General features: G+C 39.5%; 1 protein-coding gene across 7 annotated transcripts in view; it reads left to right on the top strand.

Annotated features, from left to right (window-relative positions):
* CLEC16A (C-type lectin domain containing 16A) overlaps window positions 1–12,840 on the top strand; it is a 177,424-nt gene that overhangs the window by 126,949 nt on the left and 37,635 nt on the right. For all 7 annotated transcript variants that reach the window (XM_074965454.1, XM_074965453.1, XM_074965452.1 and 4 more), the window contains exons 20-21: window positions 460–664; window positions 2,790–2,957. In XM_074965454.1, coding sequence (XP_074821555.1) covers window positions 460–664; window positions 2,790–2,957 — 373 coding nt within the window. The remainder of the gene's footprint in view (window positions 1–459; window positions 665–2,789; window positions 2,958–12,840) is intronic.

The raw sequence follows: 12,840 nt of genomic DNA, 5'->3' as shown, positions 1-12,840 counted from the left end.
GTCCTTTGAATTGTTGTTACCCGAGAAAAATGGGATTTCAGCATCTTTCAGTCTAGTTTATAATAATTCTTCATTTAGTCCAATGTTTTAGTACCTAATTCAAATTTCTTGGTATTCCAGCTGCATCAGAATGTAAACATCTTAAATGAGTTGCTCAGCAGTAGTAGTATCTGTTTATGTTATGCCAAGCTCAATAGTCATGTTTCTAGAAAATGGAGAGAGAGAAGTACTCTTTCACAGTCAAACCACTTAATTGAATTTTTGCCTGACTTAGCCCTGTTGGATTTACTTCACAAGAAATTTATACCAATATACTGCAGCATTTGTGTGGGGTTTTTTTTAAAGCAGTACCTCATGTCTCTGTCTTCTTATAATGATATATTGTTCATATCTAATTTAAATATTCACAATGAACAATTCAATTTCTTTCACCGCTGACTGTATTCCATTTCTTTATAGGATATGCAGGTAACTGGAGTAGAAGATGACAGTAGAGCTCTGAATATAATAATTCACAAACCTGCATCTAGTCCCCATTCTAAGCCCTTCCCCATTCTCCAAGCCACATTTATTTTTTCTGATCACATTCGCTGTATCATTGCAAAGCAGCGTTTGGCAAAGGGCCGCATCCAAGCTCGACGTATGAAAATGCAGAGAATTGCAGGTAAGCAGATGCCTTAAATGTTTCTCTTTGAAGTGGGAAACATGTCTCATGACAATTCAGTGTAAGATCTGCTCTTGTGTGTCATCCAAAGCATCTGAAATACTGTGTCCCAGGAGAGGAATCTTGAAACCAGTGTCCAGTTTCTAAACAATAGATCTTAACAATATCTTCGTATTATAGCAAAATGCATATTCATGTATGAGAATGTCTGCCCCAGCAGGGAGGAGGAGAGAGTGAATGAACCACATGTTAGTGTTGCTCGATTCACTAATGGAAGTTACTCAGATACTATGCTGATAAGAACAGTATGAGAAGCTACATAAAATAGAATGTCAGCAGTTAAATTTTCTGAACTTTTATGCATTAAGAGATGTAGAAAGGAGTGTTACCTATGTAGGTGGTTATCCATCAGGTAGGGTGTCATAAAGGGAAGGGTAACCACCTTTCTGTATACAGTGCTATAAAATACCTCCTGGCCAGAGGGAAAACCCTTTCTCCTGTAAAGGATTAAGAAGCTAAGGTAACTTCGCTGGCACCTGACCCAAAGTGACCAATGAGAGGACAAGATACTTTCAAAGCTGGAGTGTGGGGGAACAAAGGGTTCTGTCTGTCTGTGTGATGCTTTTGCCAGGAACAGATCAGGAATGCAGCCTGTTAAGTTAGTAAGTAATCTAGCTAGAAAATGCGTTTAGATTTCTTTTGTTTAATGGCTGGTAAAATAAGCTGTGCTAGAGGGAATGTATATTCCTGTTTTTTTGTCTTTTTTGTAACTTAAGGTTTTGCCTAGAGGGATTCTCTGTTTTGAATCTGATTACCCTGTAAGGTATTTACCATCCTGATTTTACAGAGGTGATTCTTTTACCTTTTCTTTAATTAAAATTCTTCTTTTAAGAACCTGATTGTTTTTTCATTGTTCTTAAGATCCAAGGGTTTGGGTCTGTGTTCACCTATACCAGTTGGTGAGGATTATTATCAAGCCTTCCCCAGGAAAGGGGTTGTAGGGCTTGGGGGGGATATTTTGGGGGAAGACGTCTCCAAGTGGTCTCTTTCCCTGTTCTTTGTTTAACACGCTTGGTGGTGGCAGCATACGGTTCAAGGACAAGGCAAAGTTTGTACCTTGGGGAAGTTTTTAACCTAAGCTGGTAAGAATAAGCTTAGGGGGTCTTTCATGCAGGTCCCCACATCTGTACCCTAGAGTTCAGAGTGGAGAAGGAACCTTGACATAGGGATTGAATGTATAATAGCTAAGGCCTAAATCAGTGCAGCACATGGTGAGGATTGGAACTAATCGGGTGAGTGAATGGAAGAGGATAGAACATACAGGGAAAGGGGATGGGCAGGTGAGAAAGGAGACTGAACATCTTAGTTATTTGATTACTGGAGAGCATCAATCACTGTCTGGAATATCTGTAATATGAAACAATGTATAAAGAAAATCTGGAGTAGTATTAAAATTAGTGACTCAACTTCAACTGAGAATTATTCCGTCTAGAGTTTTAAAATCCGTTTCTAATGTTTCAGTGCTATGTGAAATATACTTATGCTTTGGTCCTGTGAATTATAATTGTGCAGTCTAATTCTTTGGTCTTCTTGATTTCTGGTATCTAAATTAAGAGTAAGTTCAGAGTTAAGATCTTCCATGGAAGTAGACCTAAAATAGTGTGGGTGGTCACACACACTGCAGATATTTACTTACCAGATTACCTGTCTCCAAATGGCTTGGCCCGCTGCCGTGCACAAACATAACTAATGAATGTCCTTGTTGATGGATATTTCTTACTACGATACCAATTTTTTGAAATGGCTTGCAACCATCACGTTTATGTAATGGAGACATATTGCAAAAGGCCTGTTTCCTCCGTTAATAAATATTGGGGTTTCCCTAGTATATACATGAAAGGGAGTGCAGTTTGCAGCCACTTGTTGCCTTTCCTGCCCTGTAATTACAAGGCAAAACGAGCAGCAAGCTGTTTTTATTCAGAAGATGCACGTATGAGCAAGCTATGTAGATTGATCTAAACTAGCTATGGTCCCAAGGTTCTGGGCAAGTTGGCAATGTAATTCTCACATTAGATCTCCTTTTTATAGATTTTTATTAACAAAAAGTCAATTTGTTTAAATGTAGCTCTCCTGGATCTTCCTGTCCAGCCTTCAACTGAAGTGATGGGTTTTGGACACAGCTCTGCATCTGCATCACAGCACCTGCCATTTAGATTTTACGACCAGTCACGGCGTGGCAGCTGTGACCCTACTGTACAGCGATCTGTTTTTGCATCTGTTGACAAAGTCCCAGGTAAGCCAGAACTTCTGATGAAGCAAGCTGCTGCTCCACATCAGTCAAATATGTGAAACGTGTGGCACAGCCTTTGCCTCTTGAACTTTTTGAGCAAAACCTCAACCCTCACCAGAAATGTATTTTTTTTTCTTTCAATATTATCCTTTTTAAACTATCTTGTTCTATTATATGTAACTTATCAAGAAGTGAAACCATTCTATTTTCAGATGTTAAAAACAAGTAAGTTGTTTCTCTAAACCTAGGTCAGAGTGTCTCCTTAAATAAGATATATCTAATGGTTGGTATTTTGTCTGTCTTGTTTTCAGATTATAAATAGGTCTGTTCAAAAATTTCTTAGAATTACAACCTTGAAACTTCTTAGAAACACTCAAAATGTTACTAATCAAGTTGTGGTAGTTTCATCAGTACTACAAAATGACTAGTTCAGTAAGGTGTGGTTACCCAAAAACACTGATTCTAAGGAAAAGATGACTGCACATTTTAATGCTTATGTTCTGTGGTGTAAGCTTAAGATAGGTAAGATCCAAGTCTTTCAAAGCTCAGTTTCTAAAAATTCAAAAGTTGGTTTACAAGTTCAAGGCTGATTAGCCCAAGCATTAGGAAATATATTATAGAAAATGCTCTTGTAAGTGGCAGAGAAGCACAAGCTAACCTGATAAGTCTTTCCACCTCCAGCTTGTGATGTGAAGGTGCTTGTGCAGATGAGTATGCACTGGATACCTGAATAATTAGTGATATCTGGTACTTATATGAACGCTTGTTGTATAGCTTATAATAGTATCATATGGTCCTAAATTTGTTGCTTTTTTAAATAATGCAGTAGAAATGTCTGTCAGATGGCTATTGGTACAACTTTTAAATATATTAAAATTGCTTGGTGACAAATCTAAGTGTTTTGGCCTCCAGTTCCAAATGATTCAAAGCTAACTGGGTCACTGGGAACAGTAGATAAAAAAAAAAATTGGGCTAAACTCAGATGTAGAGACACACTCCGGGATGAGCCTCTAGGAAGAGTTGTTTAGTTAAGCAATATTTCATAACACGAGGTGCATAAGTAGCTTCTTGATGCATGCCTCAGTTGTGTTGTGAACAAGATGCCAATGGTACATCTTCAAGTACCAAAGAAGTGTACTAGGTCTTCTAGTACACACCCTGTCACATATTACTGCTGTTGGAGTATGGGTCATTTAATGTCACGTCTTTTAAAAATCACATATCTTGTCCTCTCTGAATAGCTACTTGTGATACAGAGGTTATAAATAGATTTTCTCAACTATAATGTGAAATCGGGCTAGTGACAGATAACGTCGTCTTTAGTATGGAAATAGCAACATTTATAAGTTAATAGAAAGGTTTGAAATTCATTTGAGGGCTTCAGGAAATGCAGAGTGCACCTTTGCAATATCTCATGGAAATGAAAAGATGGGGCACCTGTTCACAATGTATTCCGTGGTTCGGAGGTCTCTGCATGCGTACTCTGGCGAATCTTTGATTCTCCATTTTTGCATCAGGTATTCGATGGTGGGATCATCTAGGAGGTGCTTTTTCTTTACTTCAGAGCCTGCTCATTGCACTCACCAGGTGTCTTCTGGGTAGGAGTTGGATGACAAAAGAGCTTTTTCAGCTGCCCAGAATGATTGGTGGAACTTAAAGCAAGTGTGAGGTGGATGAACAAGGTTGTCATAGAGCATTTTTTGTTAGCGAGAGCATTCTTGTACCCGTGCAAGATAGCCATCTCTTAACAGATGATTGGAGGAAGGATGTTTGGGAGGACTGGAATCCAAGGCAGTAGAGTGGACTTTAGACTCATAGCTGTATTTAGCTGGATATAAATGAGGTCCATGTGTGACCTTCTTCCCCAAACTTGTGCAGTATTTGGCCATGCAATAAATTAAAGCCACTTTTGCCATTTGTAGCGCATGAGCATCACAGCACCAGCTAGAACCTGCTAGCTTTTGGATGATATTGATGCAACTAACAGAGAAGTGAAACCATCAAACCTTGTTAAACTGTGGTTGAGAGATTTTCACAGGACCAGTAAGGGTGTAACCAGTGCAGATTATGTGGCTAGGTTACTGTTTCCCTGTCACATCTGACTCAAGACTTCCATGGGAAAGGTGTGGTTGGAAAAGATGCCAAGATTCTGAAGGGGAGTAATCTTCTCTGAGTAGGTTCACTGAGTAAGATCATTATCATAAATTATCTCAGCAAGTAAGAGTACTTCTGCAAGGAGGACAAGATAATCAGTGCAAATGGCTGACACTATTGTCAGGCATTCTTAATAAATAGTTATAATTGGTAGAGACTGGAGACTGTTTCATTGTTTGCATGTGCAAAAATGGAAAAAGCATTAACATTTAACATGGTGTCAAACACTCAGGACAGGAAATTTAAAATATTAAAGTTACTTCCATGCAGTTCACTTGGCCATGGTGTGCATTCTAAATGTTTTATGGGTGTATATTACAATAGTCAATGATACAATGGGGTTCATCTTTAAAAAAAAGCAGTGGATATAACAAAGTATAAAAATGCTATAATAAGTGCATTATGGCCAAGTTAACATTATTGGAATCGCACACTTCTCTTAGAGTTATAAGGCTAATGGTTTAATCTGACTTTTTTGGGGAGGAAGTGAGCACCCATAGCTCCCATTGACTTCAGTAGAAATTGTGAGTGATCATCTTTAGTAACTGACTGAAATGGAAGATTAGAAATAAAGCTCAGGCACTTTTAAAATTCATCTGACAAGTTGCAGTTGAGTTATATTGTCCCTGTACTAGTCATTTACTACTGCTGTATGTTTCAGTGCTATTAGAAACTGATATTCAGTACATGTATGCTGATGAGGCAGCAAAGTTCTCTTTATATTTATAGAGAACACAAGACTTGCCTCTTCTTTCACAGACATGGATTCACAGAGTAAAATAGGCACAAGTAGTCTAAATTAATATGCTTCAGCTATTCCAGAAATATTTTTCCAAAATAACTAAAGGTACCTGTATACAGGAAAATTCAGTTCATTATGTCTGCCTACTCTATGCCACTCACTCCATGTTCTCGACTGTTAGTGCTACACAGCTAATATAGCTATTGTAAAGTCTCCTGTGCCTCACATATAAGCAAAATTGTCAACAAGGTTCTCATTGCGGAATCTTTATTGCTTGTTGTAATCAGCAGAATTAAATAGATTTATCAGATCTGTTTTGGTTTAAAATGCACCAAAAAAAGCCGCCAGAGTAGCTTCCATGAAATTTTGCTTGGCATAGAATGTATTAGCTCAGTAGTTCATTTAATGTTAATATACTGAAAATAGAAGGCTAGGGCTGGACTGATATGTTTTTGAACTCCTCTCTGCACTGGTACCTAAATATGACTGTACCTGTAGACAGGGTCCATGTCCTGGGCAGAATGTTAACAAGAACCACTGCTCTCTCCTGACCCTCTGCTGTTCCGATCACATACATATCAAAGGGGCATAGAGGACTAAAGAGCTCTACCCTGTACAGTTTAGGAGGCCTGGACAAGTGCTGGGACAATAGTCTGGTCAGAAGCTCTAGGTCCTTTGTCCACTGCTCCCTCTTAAACTGGAAGTGAATGAAAGTTAAGTTCCTAATTTGCACAGAAGTAGGTCTTTTGTCCCTTCATGCCCTTGTTCATCTCCTGGCCCCCCAGAAATCTCCACCTCCCCTGAACAGCAAAGTGTCAAGGGCCCATGTACTCTGCATCAGGCTGCACCTGAACTCTGTAGCATTCCCATGTGGCAAATCAGAAATTCTGTGGTAAAGCCAAAAAGGAGAGAATTTGTGAATTAAAATATGAAAAAATGTAGTCAGTAAAGAATTGGTGTTGATATTTTTGTTAAAATGATCAGTGGAGAAATGGCTAATGGCATTTGAATGATCATAATTTGGCTTTATATACTTACACTTCTCAGAGCTACTATTTCAAACTGTCTGCAGATTTCACTGCATGAGTTACACTGTTCACCTTTTGAAGGGTTCTTTAGCCGCTGCAGTTGTGAAGACCTAAATTTAGATGAAAACTTGAATTTTCAAGCACAATTAGGAGGCAACTTTTAAAAAGAGCAGTTGAGACTATTTGCATCACATTACATGTACACAGATTATGTACATTATATAATTGCCTTATCCAAATAAGTCTTCTGCTCCACCTTGCTCTTACTGTTTTATGGCGCAACATGAAAGTTGCTTAAACAGTGTGTGTGGCAATGGTGGTTTGAAAGAAAAAGGGCACGAAGGAGTACTGAAATGTGACAAGAATGCAATGTACCACAATGACTACTCTTCTTCTTATTGTGTTTATGACGTGTATTATGCAAATACATATTGAAAGGTTTTTCTCAACACAGATGATTCACCTGATGAATGGAGCATGTTTTATCGGAGAGGAACAAGGAACAATTTTAACATATTCCCAGAAAACCCTTGTAGCACATTAGTGGCCCCAATCTGTGAAGACTGAGTAACACTTTCCCAGAATTATTAATCAGTCTTCACAGATTGTGGCCACTAATGCACTAGGAGGGGTTTCTGGGAGTATGTTAAAATTTCTTCACCAAACTGTAGAGAACTTTGAGATCCTTTCCATGGCTGTCATGTTCACCACCTTCCTGGATACTGCTAAATCGTTCCTGCCAGAAATGCTGTATTCTTGGAGCTCATAATAGTACTTTTGAAGAGCATTTTTTTGTGGAGAGGATCCGACTTCCTCAAAAGGGGAATTTACTTTATAAACGTTTCCTTGTGAAATATTTCCAAACGGAAATATCACTTAACTTGCCCACTAGCCTCCTAATTTCAGATTACACCAGTTGAACGTTGAGCTGTATATTCAGTATATTTTACAGGAAGGACTCTTAAATATTTCCAACATAATGCTCTTTAATCTGTTTTACCAAGTGGTGCCACTTTCCTACTTGCTTATGATTCAGAGGGACTTTTCTTTAAATAAGAAAACAATAGATTCCTCTGTCCCCTCATCCTCTTCAGCGCTGTATATACCCCTTGTACATGGGGCTTATCGCAGACTAATGGGAAGAGTTTGTGGAAAGCCTCTGAAGAATATTAGCTGTGCATTGCTGGTCATTGCCCCTTTCTCATTTCAAAATCTGAACAAAAAAAAAAATTTCCCTGTACCACTCTAGGTTAAGATTCTTTTATGAAGATTTTAGTTAAGGGTTCTATACGTTAGCCAAGGAGCTTCTGGAGAGCAAAGCAAGGTAATCTGAACAAAGAAGAATTATTTCAGCTCTACATGAATGAGACCTTTCGAAATTCTGTGAAGAAAATGTTTCCATTCTTTTTAAATTTGCATTAAATAAATGAAGAGTGTAAATGCAACGTAGGAGAGGGCAGGGCAATTGTCTATGGTGTACAAAGGGATACGATCTAGAACAAATAGGATGAAATTAAGAAAAGGATAATTTAGGCCAAATAACTGGAATATCATTTTACAGTTTATTAGCTGTTGTAATCTATGAATGTGGTGGAAATCTCATCACTTCAGTCATTGAAACTGGACTGCACAGACACTGAAAGCATTCTGTAGATTCATGGATTCCAATGCCAGCAGGGACTATAGTGATTCTAGCACTGGCAGGGGCTGGGCTAGATGATCAAGGTAGCTTTATTCCTACTTAGCGTCTGGCATCTGTGAACTCTGTAACATTCTGTTGTAACTCGTAGATCAGAAAAAGACCTGTTTTAATTTGAAAGATTCCCATGTTCCAGGATTACCAGAGCACCTATTGGGCCTTTGGAGTTGGGTGAGATCTTTCACTTCAGAATTAAAAATTACAACATAAAGAAATTCAAATTGGGATAAGCCACAGCTCCCACGGACATACTTGCCATTAATAAGAATCCTACCAAATCAGCTACTCATTTCTGAAATATGCATAAAGTATGAGAATAGGAGACTGCAGATGCAATGTCAGTATCTAAACTCTAATCTGATTCAGTATTGTACATGACAGTCTGAAACCCTGCCATTAATGAAAGATTGCAGAGGATGGGGAATGGCATTGAGGATTTAGGTACTAAGTCTCTAATAAAACTTTTTAAAATTAAGGGAAGGTGATGACATCTATCCCCCTTTTGGGGCTCAGGTTGGAGAAGCACATATTACAGTTGGGATAAATGAAGCCTTGTTCATAATACTACTTTGGTTCACTAATATTTTTGTTAGGGATGGCAGATGACTTGTGGACAAGGTCAGTTTTGTAGTCTTTTCCTCCGCACGGGGCAAAGGGATATGTTTACCTAAATCATTGACTAGTGACTTGATTTGTCTGAAATGCTGACCATCTGTACCTCCAATTGACTTCAGTGAGATTTTTGAGCACGCAGTACTCCTGAAAATCAGGACAAAGATCTGTTTGACCTGGACTATGGGACTCCTGGGATATTCCAGACCTTCATGCTGATCACCACCCACCTTCCTAATTATCTGCTGAGCATTGTAGCAAAGAGACAGCTCTGCTGTACTTTAAGACCAGCTTTCTGTTGAAAGCTCAACTCTTCTAAGTGCTCTAAAATCTCTGTGGTTACTTGGATTGTCTTGTAATTTGGCGTGCCTCATGAGGACATGCAGTTCTACTTGTGATCCAAATTTGAGGCCACTTGACCAAGGGGGACTTGAGGTACCCCAGACCTTCATTCTCATCACCACCCACTGTCTTAACCTCACTTCCAAGGTAACTTTCTACAGTACTTGTAAATTCTGTTTAGTTTGGATATCAGATAAATACACCGAAGCATTTACTTCAAAAAAAAATATAGGTCAGCAGTGGTTTTAGAACATCTGAAGGGCTGTTTGTACTTAAGGAATTGTAGTGCTTTACTTTTTTTTCCTGTTACAAAATATGTATTAATGTCTCCAAGCAATGAATACTTAAAGATTAGTTGTTTCTCATTAAACAAAATGAACTGCTGATTTCAAAAATGATACCTTAACATTTACTTTAGCTCCTGGTTCATAAGCTCCCACAATGGAATTGTGGGAAAATCAAAACATGGATGAGTTCCAATTTGAGAAATGCTGTGGAGATGGCTAAATTATCCCTTCCTTGTTTCATAGTTCACTGAATAGCATGGTGGATTGTAGACCATAGGTAAGTTGAAACAAACCTAAATCACTCCCATTCTCTGGGGGGGAAAAACCCCCATGCACAGTACTATGTCAGCCTGCTATGGAAATAATCACTATAGGGGATATAGAGGCTTTTGGCAAGTCTAAGTGCAAGTCTAATTTGAAAAATTCACATTTTCACGCATTCTTACTCTATAGATCTGTTCCGTGTTTGTAGTCAGTCATATCTGCTGATTTTAATGACAAGATGATATTGCTTTTTACTCCTGTTAACACTGCAGGGCCAGAACAGTAATGAGGAATGGACTGGATTCTATTTCTTCTTGTTCACTGTCAGCAGAAGTGTTTGAAATGTAATCAGTTAGATCTATGCAAACTTATTAAAGGAAATGGGGTTGGATCAGTGTATCTGAGCACACAGTTTGAAAGCATTAGGATTGCACAAGTGTTACTGCCTAAGGTGGACTGCAGAACATTAATTACTATTACTGTGTGAAAATGAAAGAGATCATCTGACCTCTTAAATCCTAGCATTGAATTTATAGGAGTCATAGTTGGAAAAAATCTGATTTGGTAAAAAGCTAAATGTATTTGAGGTGGAAATAATGGATTCCCACAATGGCATACTTTAAATGGTCACTTTTCTAAAAAGAACTACACTTCTAAATAACACGTTAAGGAAAAGCCCAAGAATTTTGGACTCCTATAATGTGTGCTGATGCTTTTAAATATCTGTGTCATTTATTTCCGTTAGAGCCCCTCCACTCCAGTTCAGTTGCATTGTTTGAATTTCTTTGGCTTTACAGAGCAAGTGCCTCTCCAAATGGCAGAAAAATGTTTGGCAGATTGTAGCACTTAGTGCGCTCTTCACATCATCCATCCGTCTTCTAGAGGGATAGCGAGGGAGCAGGGGCTGTCAGGAATACAAAGGGCAGCATAGTTCCTGGGAAGAATGTGCTGTGAGGAGTATAAGATGATGTGGTGAGTAGCTGGGGTTCCTTCACTGGTGTTTTAGGGTCCTCTGGCTCCACAGTAGATTTCCCTATGTACCCACAAGCTTAAAAGTTTTTCCCCACAGTAGTCATCTGGATAGGCCTTCCTAATTGTCTATATTGAGTATTATAGCAGAGCAACAGCTCTGCTGTAGTTAAAGTTAAGACCAGCTTTCTGTTTAAAGCGCAACTCTTCTAAGTGCTCTAAAATCTACACCTTTACATTTGGAGTGCCTAATAAGGACATGGGGTTCTGCTAGTGATCCAAATTTAGGGCCACTTGACTAAGGGGAGCCTGAGATAAAAACCAGAGTGCAGATCGTCACACCAGGGTCTCCAGCAGTTGAGGATTACACCAACAGAGTGCTTGGCACCCAGCAGCTCTTTGGGGAAAACCAAATTAAAACGTTATATGAAAAAGATTTTGCTTCTCCAGTTAGCCTCACATGCTTATTCTTGCTCCTAATAGATTGCACTGAGTGTGAATAGACAGAGGAGATAGCAGCAGTGCTGTGCTGTGATATTTTTAGTAAGGCATGCAATTCTACACATGTACTAGGTGGTCCAATATGTCATCCTTCGTGCAGCATTACCTTGTATACATGGCATATACAAGCTCAAACTGTGTGGAGGACACCATTTTGTTCTACAAAATGGCATCCTCTGTGTGCATCTGGGGGCCGGATAGAATTGTCCCATGGGCTGGACCAATGGGCGTACAATGCATGGCTTGCATACATACACAGCATACCACTGGTTAGCAGGATTGTTAGTCTTTGAAGTTTCACACCAGCTGAATACCTCAAGAGGATAAGCAGTTGTTCTTTGAACCCAGCTCCCCCAGCTAGTGTCCGTTCAAGTCCCACTTTGGACAGAAAACAGGAAATGGTTGGGAGGCGTATTACTAAAATCTGCCTCTGTCAGGGTGGCTTTCTGTTTTGGGGGAAGTAATCAAAAATATTTTGTTTAAAAATAAATAAAAAGATAGCTGAATGCTTGCTGGCAAGGAAGGTTCATTTTAGGGGGTGGAGGAGTTGGAGGAATAGGGGCGAGAGGGGCTTGGGGCTGCATTGAGGGGAGAGGGGATAGATGGAGATGGGTGGTAAGGGAGGTGAGAGGGGTTGGGAGCTCAAGAGGGAGGGTGTAGGTCATTGGGAGAGAAACTGGGGAGAATAGGGGCAAGGACAGCTGTCAGTCTCAGGTTCTCCTCTTCTCTGTGTGACAGGATCTAGGGGGTGTCTTCCTACTCCATGTGACTGGGATCTGGGGGTCTCTACCCCCTTTTTTGTGTGCCAGGTTCAGGGGGCCTTGCCTTTATGGGGAAGGGTCACCTTCTTTGAGCAATGCCCCATAATACCCAGCAGACATACTCGCACTCTACCTTTTCACAGCAGAGCTACCTGCACTTTCCATACACTCTGAAATGGAGCCTGTGCCCCCAACAAAATCCCACACTTGTAAAATTAACAACCACTTCATACCTTTTTATTTCATACCTTCACATTTTCACACAGGATACCACCTAAACCTATACTGTTCCCTGCCCATCTTTAAATCCACAGACTGATCTCACATCGCATCTCACTACTGATATTACCCATGGCAAGAAGACCCCAGGGCCCTGCCACTGACACAACCTACACAATTCTGTATTGAGATGATGCAGAATGGAACCTCCACATACATATGCTTCTCTTTCGTTGGATAATATATATGAAGGGACTGAGAGCCAGATCTCCTCATATCAAAATCACAACATATTCAATACAGCTACA

This window comes from Natator depressus, chromosome 10, assembly GCF_965152275.1.
Source record: "Natator depressus isolate rNatDep1 chromosome 10, rNatDep2.hap1, whole genome shotgun sequence".
Classification (NCBI taxonomy): Eukaryota; Metazoa; Chordata; order Testudines; family Cheloniidae; genus Natator; species Natator depressus.
This window is presented reverse-complemented; position numbering and strand designations above follow the sequence as displayed.